The following is a 16,996-nucleotide window of genomic DNA, read 5'->3' as shown; positions in this document are numbered from 1 at the left end:
CACCAATAATAACCCTTCATGAGATTTTTTTTTTCTCTTTAGCATGTTCCACTAATCTCTCCATAAAGGAGGCCGACCTCTTCCTCCTCCTGCCTGAGCATCTGCACCATTTCTGTTTCCTCCCGACGTATTCCATCCTTTCTCGTTGCTTATTTCTGAACCTGAGGGCTGTGACCCGATGTGCTAAAAGGTTTCTCTGTTGTCCTTTTTCAATCTTGCCCTTGTCTAGAGTCTGAAGGAAGGCCTGACAGTGCAAGAACGCCTGAAGCTCTTCGAATCCAGGGACTTGAAGAAAAATTAGTGGTATCCCATCCAACTTGAACACACACCCCCTCCCAGCTTGCAGCAGCACAACACGAGCGCTGTTTTTTGTCTGTACCGTATTTTTTATTATTATTATTATTGTTATTAGTATTGTCATCATTAACTGTTGTTTGTGTGGATGCTTGGGATAAGAGCCTGATTTTTTTGGATTGCAGCTCTCACCATTCCCTACCAGGTTGAACCCTTCTACCCCACCCCTCCAGCATCTTTTCTTCCACTGAATCCCCAAATGACTAAATGAATTTGGAGAGGGGAGGAAATTCCCCTTCCTCCTCTCGACGGTTTATATTAGAATACCTTATTTACTGTAATTCATTACACTAAGTGTCAGTATTAAGGCTCAGTAGCCTATTGATAAGCTAGCTCTGATTTACCAATATACTGGTATGGAAACGGAGCCCAGTTTGGCGTATCTAGCTCTACGGACGGTGATTTGGTGCTTGGGTGTAACTTTGAGCCAAGGCACCGTGAGATACTTAACTTTATGTTTCTCCAAGGAAAAGTCATAAAGACAGTCTATTTCTGCCTGGATTTTAGCACTGACAACTCACTGGCCTTCTGCAGCGAAGTTAGAGAAAGGTGGTGGTGCAGTTGTGATTCTGCTCCCTTTGGCTCAACTCTGTGGTGATAAGGGATTTGTAGTTTGGGGGAATGACAGCATTAGGGATTCGATCCACTGATGCAGTTTAGAACCACACATCCCGGTGGCAATACTGTGGCCGACGAACATACTCTTAACAGGAGAATTGTTGAAACAGATCGTTCCTAATTTTTTGTTCTTTTTTTATTAAATCTTGCACAAAAGACTAGCTCCCCCTCGCATTCCTTCCTCCGACCGATCCTTTCTCTGTCGTAGCCAGGTGTTCTCAGAGGTCTCACGTGGTGAACCCCAAATGAATCTAGCCCCGAAAAGGTCTGTTTTTCTTCCTTGCCCGAGAACAGAAGTTTTCCTTTGGTTGGATGCCTTTGGTAAAATATCTCTGCTGAAGAAGGGAATGAGGCTGATGGTACAGTTAAACAAGTCCATTTAACGTGCTGATTGAACACGTACTCTTCCAGCCTCAGAAGGTGGATTGCAGCTTAAAAGTTTCATCTTAAAAGTACGTTTTATTTTTGAAAAATTCTGAACCAAACCAAGTCAGCTTTAGTCCCCGAGGCAGGGTATGGTCATCTCAGTCACAGTAAGTACGTTTGTTGGTCAGGTAAACATCTTCTCCAACAGTGGGTGTCCAAAGAGAATGAATGCCAGAATGGTAGATTTCGGCTTTTTGAGGGACGTATGTGTAGGCAGGTGTGACTGAAAAGCGAATAGGAATCACTTATCCTGCTGAGTTCAAATGGGCTTCCCACAGGAAAGAGTAAGTTAATAATTAAAATAGTATCCATGGAAAAGCTGGGCAGAACAGTGAATCAACCTGGCTAGAAATATTTTTTAAAAGAGTTTTTCTTTGGGAGCTCAGCCCAGTTCTCCTAAACCCTGGAAAAACTATGTATTGTGGCCTAGTTACCCTGCACTGTCGGTTTGACTTTCTCCTCCTTGACCCAAAACCAACCCCCCAAACTCAGAATAATCCTAAATGTCAGCTATTAAAATAGGTGTTCTCCTATGTTCATTTGAAGGGCTTGGGGGGGTATGCAAACTGTCCATTTGCTCTGAGCTGGTCATAATTATGCTAGATGAGGAAAAGGAATGGCAACAGTTGCTTTCTGTCATTATGCCTCGAGATAAAAGGTGGTCAGGTCACCATTTTCTTCTTGCTTACAAGGCTGAGCTGAGCCATATCCTTTACCCGTAGCCCCGTTTTGTTTGCGCTGGGGCGAAAGTGTGACTGATGGCCTAGCTCTTTATACGACTTCCAGTTCTAATAACAGTTTTCTTTGGGCTTCCAGTGCCCTTTGACTCACACATCCATCAGACTCTTGGGCCAAGTGTGTAGGTCTTACCGAAGTCCGTAAAAATGTAGACGCTGGTACAGCAAATGCTTTTTTTTTCTTTTTTAACAGGAGCTTGTTTCTTTTTTTGTTACTTGGATCACCAGGTGGTAGTCTTCCAGGACGAGGGTGTGAAATTACAGGTGACACTAGCAAGCAAGGCAGAGAGACTTTTTGGGAACTGAGGTGTGATCATCATCCAGAGGTAGAACGAAATCCATTTTTTAAGGCAGCAGCTGATGGTAGTATGCTGTTGGGAGACCTAGGAAGCGCTTTGGACCCACTTAGTTTGGTGTATTCGCAGAAAGAGAACTGAATTACTGATGTCAGAGGGAGGATCGCACAAGTATCCTTTGACCCAGCAAGTATAAATGTGAATGAGAGAGCACCACAATGATGGATTTGCAAAATGTAAGTGCTTTAATGAGAGAACCTGATAATGCAAGTAGTGAGAGAAATAGCACGTCAAATAGTTTGAATGATAGCTTAAAAAAAAATTGTAGAAGTAGACAGGCGTTCACCAAACAGCATTTTAGTGTAGTACCATACTTCTTCTTCTATCTGGGGAAAAGTAGAGTATGTTTAGTTTTGTGCATGCTAAAGCATCCTGAGCACTAAACAGAACTTCTCGTCACTGTGGTGACTCTCTTATGGCAAGGAAATGGCACCATTTATTTCACACGTGTCTTACCTTTCGGCTCGTTCTACAGATGTTATTTGCGTGGGGGTGGTGGTGTGTATTTGTGTGTGCATGAGGAACAAGCCAGGTATAATCTGTAGCTATTTTGAATAGTTCCATTTCTCTGATTTGAAACTGTGCATGGGTCAGAGATGATGAAAGTGTGGGAGTCTTCAGTTTTAAATGGTTTAAACTTGGGTGTTCATGCATATCTCACTGCAACTCCCAGAACTGTAAATATCTCTTGGTTATGTAGTACTTATCTAGACATAGAGAGAGAGAAACTGTATATACTGCAAATCAGGTTTGTTTGCAAGAAGTCGTGCACCATCAAGAACAGCCAATTGGAAGTTGAAGGAAGCTAAGGGGGAGGTTATCGCAAAAAAGATCTACCACTGGAAATAACTTTCTGAAGCACTTTGAGCCAACTAATTATTATCCCCAAAGCCACAGTGGAAGGTAAACAAACCATCCTCTAGTGTCCAATTTTCAGGTTTCTCTGGATCTTTAGCTGCCTGTTTGATGCATCACAGCTATTCTTAGCGTATGGCCAAACACGGGCTTGATTACAAGCTTGTTTTGCTTTCATTACAGGGCCTACCTTGATTCAAGAGCAGCCCACTTGAGAGATGGCCAGTAGTGTTGAGTTCCTCCAGGGAATAGCTTTTCCCGTTGAGGTGTGAAAGGAAATATAGGAGTCCAGTTGCTCTGGATTCCTTTCCTTGGTTCAGGCTTAGCCACCCTACCTATTCGGTGACTTCCCCATCCCCTACGGTAAAACTATCCTGATCTAGATGAACAAAAGTTTTCCGTCGGAACAAGTTAACAGATGAGGTGCTCTGACCGAGAGAATGCTTCCAAGACCCTCACTTTCAAATCCGCTCAAAAAGGATGTAAACATTTTGGTTTCCAACTTGGAAGATTCTGGGGCAAACAGCAATAGTGCAAGGAGAGAAAAGATGAAATGGATATGGCTTGGGCTTAAAAAAAAAAACCCCAAAAAACCTCATTTAAGTTTTCATGTTTTAAATTTAAGAGGGCTTTAATACATTTCTCACCGACACTGGTGGAACGGGCCCCTTTTCTTCTCTTTATACAGGGGGAGGGGGATGACCCCAACTGCTGCCCTTCAGTTTATTGTGAGAAGGAAAGTGATTTACAGCCATGCCAAAATGCCCTCATCAAGGAACACTTTCTTAATGAGTGAATGCTGTCAGACTTCCTAAGGGCTTTTCAGGAAACTTCAAGCTAAACTTGGTTAGCAAGCATTGACATCTGCCCTCCAGTGGCTCCGTTCTCCTTTTGCCATTGGCAGCAGAGTAGTTCCTTTTCGTCCTTTTCCCTCCAGCTCATTCCCCTCCCAAAAGACCAAAAGCAAACTTCTTAGCTCAGGCTTTCTATTATGAAAGAAACCTGCATTGCTTTACAGTTGTTAAAGTAACAAAACCTACAGCTTTTCCTCGGTGCCAACAGCAGGATCATGTTTATGCAATAATCAGCAAAATATTTTGTAATTCACTTTCCCTTCTTGCTGGGCCTGAGCACCCTTTGTACTCCAGGGCACTATAGCAGCTATAGCCTCGATTGTTCTTAAAGGACAAAGTATATTGTTTCTACATCCTTGTCCTTTTTTATTTTGGGGGGGGCAGGTCACCACATTTTACAAAAATTGAAGCTTTAAAAAGAAAAGAACCAGATTGCGAGGTTGAGTAAAACCAAATGTTAAGCTCTTTTGACAGGAAGATGTAATCAAATTCAATACATAAATGCAGAATATAAATACTTCCAGTTCGAAGCTCATCTTATAGGGGATGCTAACCTGTCACTTTTTCTTTGGCACCAATGTCATGAACTTTTCCTGAGTGTACTCCTTTTGTCCCCGCGGCACTTGAATGAAACAGAAATGAGAACTTTTTAGTAGGTAGGTAGTCACAGCTTGGGGCTAAGCATTAAACATTCTGAAATTTGTTGCTGCTTAAACAGTACTTGATTGGAATTCCACTTAAACCTAGGCTACTCCCATGGCTCATATACAGTACCTAGACTGTGAACTCTTAAAAAGCTCATGTACACTTCGTGATGCTTGTGCTTCCCTTTTAAAAAGCTTGGTTTATTCTCCTTAAATTTAAAAACTATAGTATTCTAAACAAACAATGTAAATATTTATTACTCAGCAGGGAGGGAGGTTTGTGACTTAAAGCTAGGTGTTTTGGGTTTTGTTTTGTTTTCTTAAAAACTTCTCTAGTACCAACATTCCTCTTTCAAGCCAAAGGAAAAGATGTGGGTGTGCAGCATCCTCTTGGAATGCATCTGATGACCGTTATAAAACCTCTTGGAATCCTTAACTGACACACCTCTGGTTTTGAAAATACTGGTCCAAAAGTGTTCAGTGTCTGAAAACTAAACCTCTGACACAGGGGTAACACTGTATTTAGAAGGTGGCAGTTATTCCCAAGGGCGGAGGGGAGAAAATTTGCTTTGTTAACTCCATTAGGACTCAAACTCACACGACTTGAGACATTTGGGTTTGGTTTTTTTTATTTGGCATGTAAATGATGACCCTTGGGCACCAGCAAAGTGATCCCCTAGGGCTAAATAGATAATACAATTAAACCATAAGTCTCTTCCCATTTTTATGTTGTACAGTAACATGAAAGATGCTGAAATACACTCTGGAAGCAGTTTTTTTAATAGAGAACATAGAAGCTATTGAGATACAATACACAGTGTTGGTGAGAGTCAGATAACAAAACATTAGAGGCTGATTTGGAAGTCCATTAAATATAACCAGACATCCTAAAAGCAAATGTCTAACTCTCTGTTGTAGTTATTTAAATCTGCTCCTCACCTTTACTTTGGAATTATTAGAGGAATGAAGTTGTGGAGGGCAGTAGCGGATTGTGATCCCAGAGACTATTCCTGTATAATCTCGACTAACTGTTAAGCATCCATTTTGGAGGTTATCTGCTCAGAAACCTCACTCCTGCCCCACCCCACTCACGCACTAACTTTCTCCTTGCGCCGACAGAGCTACTGGTTCTGATATATTCACTATTCAAAGGAGAAAGATTTGGGAATTCACCTCCCACTTGGAGAAAGTAGGTCAGAGTAGTTTCCAGACCAGAAGTTTTGCGCTAGGAGAAAATTGTATGGTTGTAAAAACAATTGTAAAAGGGCAATGAGTAATATTTAGAATTGTTTTTCTCATTTTACAGATTTGTTTCCTTCAACCAATCCTTTGCTTGTACATTACTTGCAGTTATCAATGGGGGTGTCTTCATTGAAGTATTAATGACCAGTGCTTTATTACATGGGAGGGAAACTATTAGGCGACTCACTGAAGAGAACATTACAAGTCCATACTAACCACTTTCCTGCTTGAATAATTTAACAAAGAGAGAACAAACTTACAGGTGTCTGTATGTATGCAATTAACAATATTGTTGCACTGAACTAAGGAGTCTGTGCACAAGGCTAAAACAGCGTGAGAGAGGGAGGGGCCGGGGAAAGAACAAGTACAGAGCCTGACAATAAAACCTAACCAGCCGCAAATGTAAAGGGAAGGCATAAGGCAGAGCTCCTCTAAGCTTTTGACCTTCCTGGTTTGTGGCCCCTCCATGTTCTTTTGAAAGGGGATACTAATTTACTACAAAATTCTCTCCCTCCTTCCCTTCCCCCTCACTCCTTTCAATTTAATTCAGTCCAAACCTTCTCGGTTTAACTTTTGTGGGACTGTTTTTTAGCCATTGTTCCTGATCAATTGTTCACTGTAATTGAAGTGTCACTTTGTCACTATTTATTCCTTAAAACCTTGTGTGACATGCTAGATTCCCATGGATGTAGCTGATCATTTTTATTTTGTAAATATTACCTAACTTTACATAAACTATATCGTAATAAACTATTTTTGCACCACCCTTTTGCATGCTGTGTAATGTTACTAGAGGGAATTAATTATAGAGTAAATACAGTTGGGGGGGGGGGCGGGCAGGATGGTAACTGAGTACTGAAGAATTCATTGATTTAAATTTCATCTGGTCTCTTTTTACTTGCTTACAAGGAGGAACTCTGAAGCTATTTAGAGAAAAGTAAAGGGCGCATCTGTAAAAGTGTCAAATAGCCACTGAGGTTGAAGAGGCTTTACTCTATAGGCAAGAAGAGCTCAACTCGGCCTGAGCTTCTGTTAGGCTTACTTTCTTAGGACTGAGTTCCAAAGCCTGGAAAGTAGCGTTCTTGCTCTCATTTTAAGAGTGGTTTAAACAAAGAAAATTGAAGTCCCTAGGGGTACAACCCAAACAAGCACACCAGGTCTCATAACCAAGGGCAAAGACTCATTTGCATTTGTTTTATTCTCCTGCTTTCACTGCTTTGTCTGACAGCAAATAACTCCACACAGGGAGACAGAGGGAGTTGTTCTGGGCTGATCACCCTTGCACCAAACCTGGACAGACCCTTAAACAGCTGCTTAAATTCACAGTCAGTACCTCCTAGTCTACTCTTGCACCGTAGGTGTGAACACAAGTACTGCTACCGTGCTGTCAGGACTATAAAGCCATTTGATATTTGATCTTTAAGAGTCGTGCCGAATTAAGGAGTTGTGAATCCCTTAGTTTCAGGAACTTTCAAATCCTACATGTGGGTCTGCTGGCTAAGCACACTTTGGTATTTTCTTAATCAATTTTGAACAGCCAGCCATTTACGTTTAACTTTTACACAAGTAGGCTAGGATTATTTCTCTACAATCATCAGTATTACCCCTCTGGGGGATTCTGGTAAGATTACATAGGCTTTCAACCAAATGCTTGTATAACTAATGTTCTTCATAACTCTGATCTGCCCATGGCTACAGTGGAGAGGAAGAGGTAAACCCTCCTTCCTGCTCACTTCCCTCCCTACTCTCACCTGCCTCTACTCATTAGTTACACAGAGCCCTCCTAGGGACTAGATTCTACTTCCCACTGCCCTCTTCGCCAAAACTTTGGAAAAAAAAGTTAATTCCCTGAATTTATTTTAAATGGGCTATTTCAAAGCAGTAGGTTAACTTTATTTTGCCAGTGAGGGCAACTCAGTTAACACACTGTTTGACAAACGTATCCGTGTAGGATTAATGGGACAATACTGGAGTATTTAAGCAAGACTACACTGTTTCTGACACCTCTTAAGAGCTGACAGGCAGGTAGTCTTGTTACAGCTCTGATGGACTATGCTTAGGCAGTAATCCCCTTTCTGTCTCTTTAGGGGGACACCCTCCTAACATTTTCTTTTCTGAACATATGTATCTGAAGAAACATAGACTAGACTTACTCAACTAAGTCAAGGAGAAACAAAGTGATTTTTTTTTTCCCCCCTCCACATACAATCTCATCAAAACAGGTTCTTCCAATTATAGCCTTGATTTGGTGTGGGGTTGGCAGCAAGAACTACTTTAGAAGAATGTAGTGCCCAATGGCTAAGCACACTTTGGTATTTTCTTAACCAACTTTGGACAGCCACTTACGTTTAACTTTTACACAAGTAGGCTAGGATTATTTCCCTAAAATCATCAGTATTACCCCTCTGGGGGATTCTAGTTAGATTACATACACTTTCAACCAAATGCTTGTATAACTGATATGCCGAATAGGCACTTTATCCGTCAATGACCGGAACATGACCAATGAAAAGACAGCAGGTAGTTCGACCTGACAGCATTCAACTGACTGGAGCTATCGCTCAAATGAGACGGCCGCCTCAACCCCCAAATACTGAATATTTCAAAATGGCCACTAAGAATAGCTACGGCTAAACCCTTACCATTTAGCCCTTTAGTCCCAGCGAGATGAAAAGGACTGTTTTAGATTGTTATTCAATCTATAATTAAATAAGATAAACATGTACATGGGAAGAAAAATAACTTGGAACACTGCAATGCATTGTTGAAGAAATGCAGAAAACTTATTCAAGATGTTTAACCTTTAAAATCTACCATACAAGCAAAGACAATTGTAGAATGTTTGTGGCAGTTTCCAGAAAGATAGGAATGGGAATGTCTTTTCAAAAACATAAGGCAGGTATTGTTCTCTGACTAAAAAGATAAAAGAATGGAAAGGGGGGTGTAGAAGCCCCTCTTTCCCACAGAGATTCAAAACCCTGCCATTTCATTTTTCTTTCCTACCCATCCTCCCTAGCAAATGGACTTGGGGCACTCTTGATCACCCATGCAAACCATCACGGACCCAGAGGTGTGGAAAAAAAAATTGGCCAGGGCCAAAGCGGCTAGAGGCAAGGGTGTGCGCACACACACACGAGCGGTACATCACATATTCCAGCTGTACATTAAGAGTTGTGCCATTTTTTAAAACTATCCAACCTTAGTCAATTGCCCATACTTGGCCTGGAGTTGAGGGCTCCCGCAGGCATTGTTTTCAAGTGAGGCAATTTCTCCCATAACCTATACTGAGTACTCTTTATTTAGCTATGATTTATGCCCCCCCCCCCTCCCCCCCGCGACCTCCCAAAGATGCAGAAAATATGGAAGGGCCAAGTTAAGCAGGAAGAAGGGAGATTACAGGGAGTGACTGGGAGGAGGAGAAAAGAGAAAAACAGAAGATGTGCTTTCTCTCCACATTAACTCTTTAAGAGAGATGCCATAAAAGAACATTTTGCCTTGAAAGAGAAAACTTAACACACTCTTTGGATACCGGTCAAAATCCAGGCACATCTTTGCTACCTGTTTTAAAAGAATCAAATACAGAACTAAATACCACTGTAAACACATTGCTTGCACTCTTTCAAGGTCAACATAACTTTTCAACATTTTAAAACAATTATTTTCTACCTCTAAGTTGTCTCTGAGCTGTTTCCCTTGACTTTTCTTGGGAGAAAAATGTATAATTCGCTGGGTTGTACTCCTCCCAGATCCTTTCAAACTCTTCCAGGAAGGGCTTCACATACTCTTCATCCTCCAAAATCAAAACATTCTCTCGATTGTTCTGAATGGCTTGTGTGGTCCAGTTGAGGGAACCCGTGATAAGCAGCTTCTTATCGATTACCGCGAACTTGTGATGCATGTAGCCAACGTCTTGATCGTGCCGAACCTGGATGCCTGCAAAATGGAAATCAACCTGTTGTCACTAAACCCAGCTCAAAGTAAATACGTTTTCAGGGTGCACCAGCCTACTCTTCTGGGGGACTTGGGTGTACTCCATCATCTCATAATGGACAATCCCCTAGCATAACCCCCCTGGGTCTACAATCCGTGGTGCCCTGTACCCCAACAGAAAGCTTCACCTGAAACAATTAACCTTGGCCTTTGTGAGGCAAATGTCACAGCCCTTGGAAAAGAAATTAAAAAACCATGACATCAGCATCAGTATCTTTTACACGCACAGCCTATGTACCTGAAGCGCAACAACCAAGGCACTTCCAACCTCATTTTCAATTTGACTAAAGGGGAGTCGGACTATATACTGTTGGGATTTGCTCTGAGAATTCCTAGAGTGGGCTCGTGGGAACCGGGCAGGTCTAATAAGGGTCCCAGGATGTCCAAGATGTCCAGGATCCCAGCAGGGGAGAGGGTGCAAGGGAGATTCGGGAATGACTGGTGGCAATATTTAAGACGTCTGCCAACCTGGTTCAGGTTCTGACTTTAAGATTCCCGAGAGAGGGCTTCAAAGAGTGTGACCATCACTAAAGCTCTGCTGTTCCCAGGGCCATTTTCTCCTGCTTACCCTCTGAATAAGCCTAGCCCTAGGTGGTGATATGGCAACAACCGAACTCTGTACTGAGAAAGAACTTTAAAAACAGGTGCTGCTTGTAGGCCTGTTAGAAGCCAAAGCACCAACTACAGATTCACTTTCAAACCTTCAGCTACTCTGGACCTAATTCAAGGACATGGATGCAACAGTCCCCTGACAAGAAAAATAAAAGGTTATATACTTGCTACGGAGAAACTTCATTTGTATGTCCATCTTTAACCTACTGGGACTTTGATCTAGCCAAATTCAAAACATTTTCTTTCTTAGGAGTCACACTGCAAACAAATCTGAATTTAAGCCTTTTTTATTTTATATTTAGCTGGTGACATTTTACTTAAGCTTTATATAAAGGCTATGAGATATCAAAAATCAAATACTACTTTGTACATCCTGAGTCTCCTAGGTAAAGATTGAGAAACAGTGTATCTCTTAGTGGACTGAGCATGGGACTGGGGGCCAGAAGGATCTGGGTTCTAATTCCAGCTCCACCACGTGTCTGCTGTGTGACCTTGGGCAAGTCACTTCACTTCTCTGTGACTCAGTTACTTCCTCTGTAAAATGGGATTAAGACTGTGAGCCCTATGTGGGACAGGGACTATGTCCAACCTGGATTAATCTGTATCCATCCCAGCACTTAGTACTTAAATACCATTAGAAAAAACTGAAGTTTCATCAGGCCAGAAACGATCAGTGCCCGCGGAGATAACACAAAGGAAGTCGTTTTAAAAAAAAAAATCTCCTGAATTAGAGTTCCCCACTTAAACCCCTATTAGTCTTTTTATCTGAATAAGGCCCTAACAATTATTTTCCATTTTCATCAACACTACCGACCCTGGAGAAATTACCCACTTTAAAGCAGCCAATTCTTATTTCAATGCCTTATTAACCGGTTTGTGAATCCTCCTGCCGGCGTGCAGCACCTACCGCCTCTTCTATTTGGGCTCTTTTACTTTTCCCAAGTATTCCACCGAATGGGGCGGTGGGGGGGTGCAGAAGTGTTCATTCATTCATTCGTATTTATCGGGCACTTTATAGTGTGCAGAACACTGTACTAAGCACTTGGGAGAGAACAATTCAGCAATAAGCAGAGACATTCCCCGCCCACAGTGGGCTTAGAGACTAGAGGCAGACAGCTATATAAACAAATACAATGGCAGACATGCACATTAAGTGCTGTGGGGCCGGGAAGTGGGGGAGAGCAAAGGGAGCAAGTCAAGGGTCATGCAGAAAGGAGTGGGAGAGGAGAAACGTGGGGCTCATTATTCAAGGGTTTGGGGTTGCCTTTTAGGAGAGGTTCAAAGGTGGGGCTAATGAGGGTGTGTGAAGTGTGTTTCTCCTTTCCCCAAGCTATTCCTGCACCTTTGCAATGGGCAGTTCCAAGGATGGGCTGTGTGTCACAAGGGGTCAGGGGGGTCAAGGGAGTCAGGGAGTCGGGGTCCCCACCGGGGTCTCCTCAAACCGCCCCCCTGCCCCCCGCGACTGGGCGGAGGCCTCGAGTTTCCCTCGGCTCACGCACGTGAAACGCCGTTCACTCACTCACTCATTCATTCACTCCCTCCTATTTATTGAGCGCTTACAGTGGAAAAACCAACCAGGATAGAAAGAACATCGACTCTTTTAAAACGTGTTGCTTTTGTGAACACCATGGATGGCCCGAAAAAACAAACAGAGGGATTTTGGAGCGAATCAGGCCAAAGTGGTCTGGTCTTTGGAAGGCCAAATGACTCGCCTTGGATGAGCATAGCTTGGACACCTCACCAGGAAGACTAACTCTCCGGAGAAGACACCAGTGGTAGGAAAAGCCGAGGGGAAAAAGAGGAAGAGTCAGGCCGGCAGCTAGAGAGAGACACTAGAGTAACGATAACGGAAGAACCCTTAGCAAAGTTGGGGATTCTGGCATTGGGCAGGACCTTCTGGCCAACTTTACCCATGGATTTGCAATGAATTGGAAACGACTCAACGGCACTTAATAATTACTGTGTGCAGAGCACGGTTCTAAGCGCTTGGGAAAGTCCAAGGCAATACTAAAAAGTGACACTCCCTGCCCACGAGAAGCTTACGGTGGGGGTGGGGGGAAGGGGGAGACCAATACAAATAAATAAATTAAATAAATAAATAAAAATAAACAAATAAAATTACAGATAAGGACATAAATGCTGGAGGTCTGGGGGTGGGGAGAGACCTCTCAGCCCCCAGAGAAGGTAACAAACACTGTCTCTCTCGCAAGTGATTCGCACCCCCCACCCCAAAAAGGACACATAAAAGGCAAGGGGGGAGTCCCCTGAACAACCCCATAAAAACAATCCTTTAAGCGCTTACTATGTGGCAGGCCCTGTACCAAGCGCTGGGGTGGATACCAGCTAATCGGGTTGGACCCAGCCCCGTCCCTCGTGGGGCTCCCAGTCTCAATCCCCATTTTACAGGTGAGGTAACCGAAACACAGAGAAATCAAGTGACCTACCCAAGGCCATACACCAGATAAGTGGCAGAATCGGGATTAGGAGCCATGACCTTCTGACTCCCAGGCCCGGGCTGTAGCCACTGCACCGCACTTCCCACTCCCTTTCATTCATTCAGTTGCATTTATTGAGTGTTTGCTGTGCACAGGACACTGTACTAAGCGCTTGACAGAGTTCAATAGTGGCATAGTGGCGAGAGCATGGGTTGGGAAGTCGGACGACGTGGGTTCTAATCCCAGCTCTGCTGCTCGTCTGCTGTGTGCCCTTGGGCCTGTCGCTTCCCTTCTCTGGGCCTCAGTTCCCTCATCTGTAAAAGGGGATTAAGACTGGGGGCCCCACGGGGGACAGGGGCTGTGTCCAATGCGATTTGCTGGTATCCACCCCGGCGCTTGGTGCAGGGCCGGCCACACAGTAAGCGCTTAACAAACACCATCATTATTATTATAAGAAGCAGTGTTCTTATTATTAGAACAGCTCAGTGCAAAGAGCCTGGGCTGGGGAGTCAGACGTCATGGGTTCGAATCCCAGCTCGGCCACCTGGCAGCTGTGGGCCAGTCACTTCACTTCTCTGGGCCTGAGTTCCCTCATCTGTAAAATGGAGGTGAAGACTGTGAACCTCACATGGGACCACCTGATGACCCTGGATCTCCCCCAGCGCTCAGAACAGTGCTCGGCACATACTAAGCACACAACAACACAACAACATTGTTGTTATAAGAAGAGTGGTGGCATTTGGTCGGCGCTTCCTACGTACCAAGGACCGTTCTGAGCGCCGGGGGGGGAAGCAAGGTGACTGTCTCTACCTATGGCCGAATTGTCCGTTTCAAGCGCTTAGTCCAGTGCTCTGCACATAGTAAGCGTTTAATAAATGCTACTGAATTATAAGAGCGGTGGCGTACGGTCGGCGCTCCTGACGCACCAAGGACGGTTTTGAGCGGCTGGGGAGATGCAAGGTGACTGTCTCTACCTGTTGTCGAATTGTCCGTTCCCAGCGCTTAGTCCAGTGCTCTGCACATAGTAAGCGCTCAATAAATACTACTGAATTATAAGAAGAGTGGTGGCATTTGGTCGGTGCTTCCTACACACCAAGGACGGTTCTGAGTGCCGGGGGGGGGGGGGGGGGGGGGGGGGGGGGGGGGGGATGCAAGGTGACTGTCTCTACCTATGGCCGAATTGTCAGTTTCAAGTGCTTAGTCCAGTGCTCTGCACATAGTAAGCGCTCAATAAATACTACTGAATTATAAGAAGAGTGGTGGCATTTGGTCGGCGCTTCCTACGCACCAAGGACCGTTCTGAGCGCCGGGGGGGGGGGGTGCAAGGTGACTGTCTCTACCTATGGCCGAATTGTCCGTTTCAAGCGCTTAGTCCAGTGCTCTGCACATAGTAAGCGTTTAATAAATACTACTGAATTATAAGAAGAGTGGTGGCGTTTGGTCAGCGCTTCCTACGCGCCAAGGACCGTTCTGAGTGCCGGGGGTGGTGCAAGGTGACTGTCTCTACCTGTGGCCGAACTGTCCGTTTCAAGCGCTTAGTCCAGTGCTCTGCACATAGTAAGTGTCACGGACTCTGTCCTCTCCTGCTTCTCCTCTTACCTCTCTGGCCGGTCATTCTCGGTCTCCTTCGCTGGAGCCTCCTCCCCCTCCCATCCTTTAACTGTTGGAGTTCCTCAAGGGTCAGTTCTTGGCCCTCTTCTGTTCTCCATTTACACTCACTCCCTCGGTGAACTCATTCGCTCTCACGGCTTTGACTACCATCTCTACGCAGATGACACGCAGATCTACATCTCCGCCCCTGTCCTCTCCCCCTCCCTTCAGGCTCGCATCTCCTCCTGCCTCCAGGATGTCTCCACCTGGATGTCGGCCCGCCACCTAAAACTCAACATGAGCAAGACTGAGCTCCTCATCTTCCCTCCCAAACCCGGTCCTCTCCCAGACTTCTCTATCACCGTGGATGGCACGACCATCCTTCCCGTCTCTCGGGCCCGCAATCTCGGTATCGTCCTTGACTCGTCTCTCTCGTTCACCCCACACATCCTATCCGTTACCGAGACCTGCCAGTTTCACCTCTACAATATCGCCAAGATCCGCCCTTTCCTCTCCACCCAAACGGCTACCTTACTGTTACGGGCTCTCGTTATATCCCGGCTAGACTACTGTGTCAGCCTTCTCTCTGACCTCCCTTCCTCCTCTCTCGCCCCGCTCCGGTCTATTCTTCACTCCGCCGCCCGGCTCATCTTCCCGCAGAAACGATCTGGGCATGTCACTCCCCTTCTTAAACAACTCCAGTGGTTGCCTATCGACCTCCGCTCCAAACAAAAACTCCTCACTCTAGGCTTCGAGGCTCTCCGTCACCTCGCCCCTTCCTACCTCTCCTCCCTTCCCTCTTTCTACCGCCCACCCCGCACGCTCCGCTCCTCCGCCGCCCACCTCCTCGCCGTCCCTCGGTCTCGCCTATCCCGCCGTCGACCCCTGGCTCACGTCCTCCCGCGGTCCTGGAACGCCCTCCCTCCTCACCTCCGCCAAACTGATTCTCTTTCCCTCTTCAAAACCCTACTTAAAACTCACCTCCTCCAAGAGGCCTTCCCAGACTGAGCTCCTCTTCTCCCTCTACTCCCTCTGCCATGCCCCCTTTACCTCTCCGCAGCTTAACCCTCTTTTTCCCCTTTTCCCTCTGCTCCTCCACCTCTCCCTTCCCCTCCCCACAGCACTGTACTCGTCCGCTCAACTGTATATATTTTCGTTACCCTATTTATTTTGTTAATGAAACGTACATCGCCTTGATTCTATTTAGTTGCCATCGGTTTTTACGAGATGTTCTTCCCCTTGACTCTATTTATTGTCATTGTTCTTGTTGTCCGTCTCCCCCGATTAGACTGTAAGCCCGTCAAACGGCAGGGACTGTCTCTATCTGTTACAGACTTGTTCATCCCAAGCGCTTAGTACAGTGCTCTGCACATAGTAAGCGCTCAATAAATACTATTGAATGAATGAATGAATGAATACTACTGAATTGTAAGAAGAGCGGTGGTGTTCAGCTGGCGCTTCCTCTACCTGTTGCCAAACTGTCCGTTGCCAGCGCTCAGTCCAGCGTAGTAAGCGCCCAATCCATAATAATGTTGGTATTTGTTAAGCGCTTACTATGTGCAGAGCACTGTTCTAAGCGCTGGGGGAGACACGGGGGAATTAGGTTGTCCCACATGGGGCTCCCAGTCTTCATCCCCATTTTACAGATGGGCTAACTGAGGCCCCGAGAAGTGAAGTGACTTGCCCACAGTCACACAGCCGACAAGTGGCAGCGCTGGGATTCGAACTCATGACCCCTGACTCCAAAGCCCAGGCTCTTTCCACTGAGCCGCGCTGCTTCTCTATGGTAGGGGACGAATGCCCGACTGAGGAGGAGGAGGGCGGCGCGGGGCGGTTACCGGCTTTGCGGAGGCGGCCGATCTGGGATCCGTTGAGGGCCATGTAGTCGCAGTCGGTGACGACGCGGACGCGGACGCCGCGCTGGTGCAGCAGCTGCACGGCCCGGCCGAGCTGCGGGCTGGAGAAGGCGAAGAGGCAGAGCTCCAGGCTGGAGCGCGCCGACAGCAGGTAGGCCATCAGCCGGCTGAGCGCGCTGTCGCCGTGGGCCAGGCGGCAGGGGCAGCCCCCCGGCCCCGGCCCCGGCCCCGGCCCCGCCCCCGCCCCGCCGCCCCGCAGCAGCGTCTCCGTGCAGGTCACCTGCGAGGGGAAGAAGAGGACCCCCCGCCGCGGGGCCCGCCGCCGCCCCCGCCGCCAGCGCCCCACCAGCGCTTCCGCCGCCAGCGCCAGCGCCAGCCCCGCCGCCCACAGCCCCGCCGCCCACAGCCACCGCCGCCGCCCCACCAT

The 16,996-nt window shown here is 46.1% G+C and overlaps 2 protein-coding genes across 8 annotated transcripts in view; one reads left to right on the top strand and one right to left on the bottom strand.

Annotated features, from left to right (window-relative positions):
- LOC100080128 (myosin phosphatase Rho interacting protein) overlaps positions 1-6,852 on the top strand; it is a 204,540-nt gene extending 197,688 nt beyond the window's left edge. For 4 of the 7 annotated variants that reach the window (XM_029053589.2, XM_029053580.1, XM_029053578.1 and 1 more), the window contains one exon: positions 230-6,852. In XM_029053589.2, the coding sequence (XP_028909422.1) occupies positions 230-301 (72 nt within the window). In that variant the 3' untranslated portion in view covers positions 302-6,852. The remainder of the gene's footprint in view (positions 1-229) is intronic. The other 3 variants (XM_029053583.2, XM_029053595.2, XM_029053586.2) reach the window with 2 other exon arrangements.
- On the bottom strand, positions 2,654-16,996 carry PLD6 (phospholipase D family member 6). Its single transcript, XM_029058309.2, has 3 exons — positions 16,552-16,996; positions 9,753-10,019; positions 2,654-4,822 (listed from the first exon to the last, which is right to left on the bottom strand). The coding sequence occupies exons 1-3, from the start codon at positions 16,994-16,996 to the stop codon at positions 4,758-4,760; spliced, it is 777 nt and encodes a 258-aa protein (XP_028914142.1). The 3' UTR covers positions 2,654-4,757.

Source organism: Ornithorhynchus anatinus, chromosome 2 (assembly GCF_004115215.2).
Source record: "Ornithorhynchus anatinus isolate Pmale09 chromosome 2, mOrnAna1.pri.v4, whole genome shotgun sequence".
In the NCBI taxonomy this organism is placed as follows: Eukaryota; Metazoa; Chordata; class Mammalia; order Monotremata; family Ornithorhynchidae; genus Ornithorhynchus; species Ornithorhynchus anatinus.
Note: the sequence above shows the minus strand (reverse complement) of the source record. Positions and strands in the feature narration are given on the sequence as shown.

Bases quoted from the DNA above. Each gene is read 5' to 3' on its own strand.
- PLD6 (XM_029058309.2), bottom strand. From the start codon at position 16,996: ATGGTGGGGCGGCGGCGGTGGCTGTGGGCGGCGGGGCTGTGGGCGGCG. The intron at 10,020-16,551 runs GTAACCGCCCCG...TCCATTTTGCAG, and splicing joins CGGCCGCCTCCGCAAAGCCG to GCATCCAGGTTCGGCACGAT. The intron at 4,823-9,752 runs GTAGAAAATAAT...GTTTCATTCAAG, and splicing joins AGCTCAGAGACAACTTAGAG to TGCCGCGGGGACAAAAGGAG.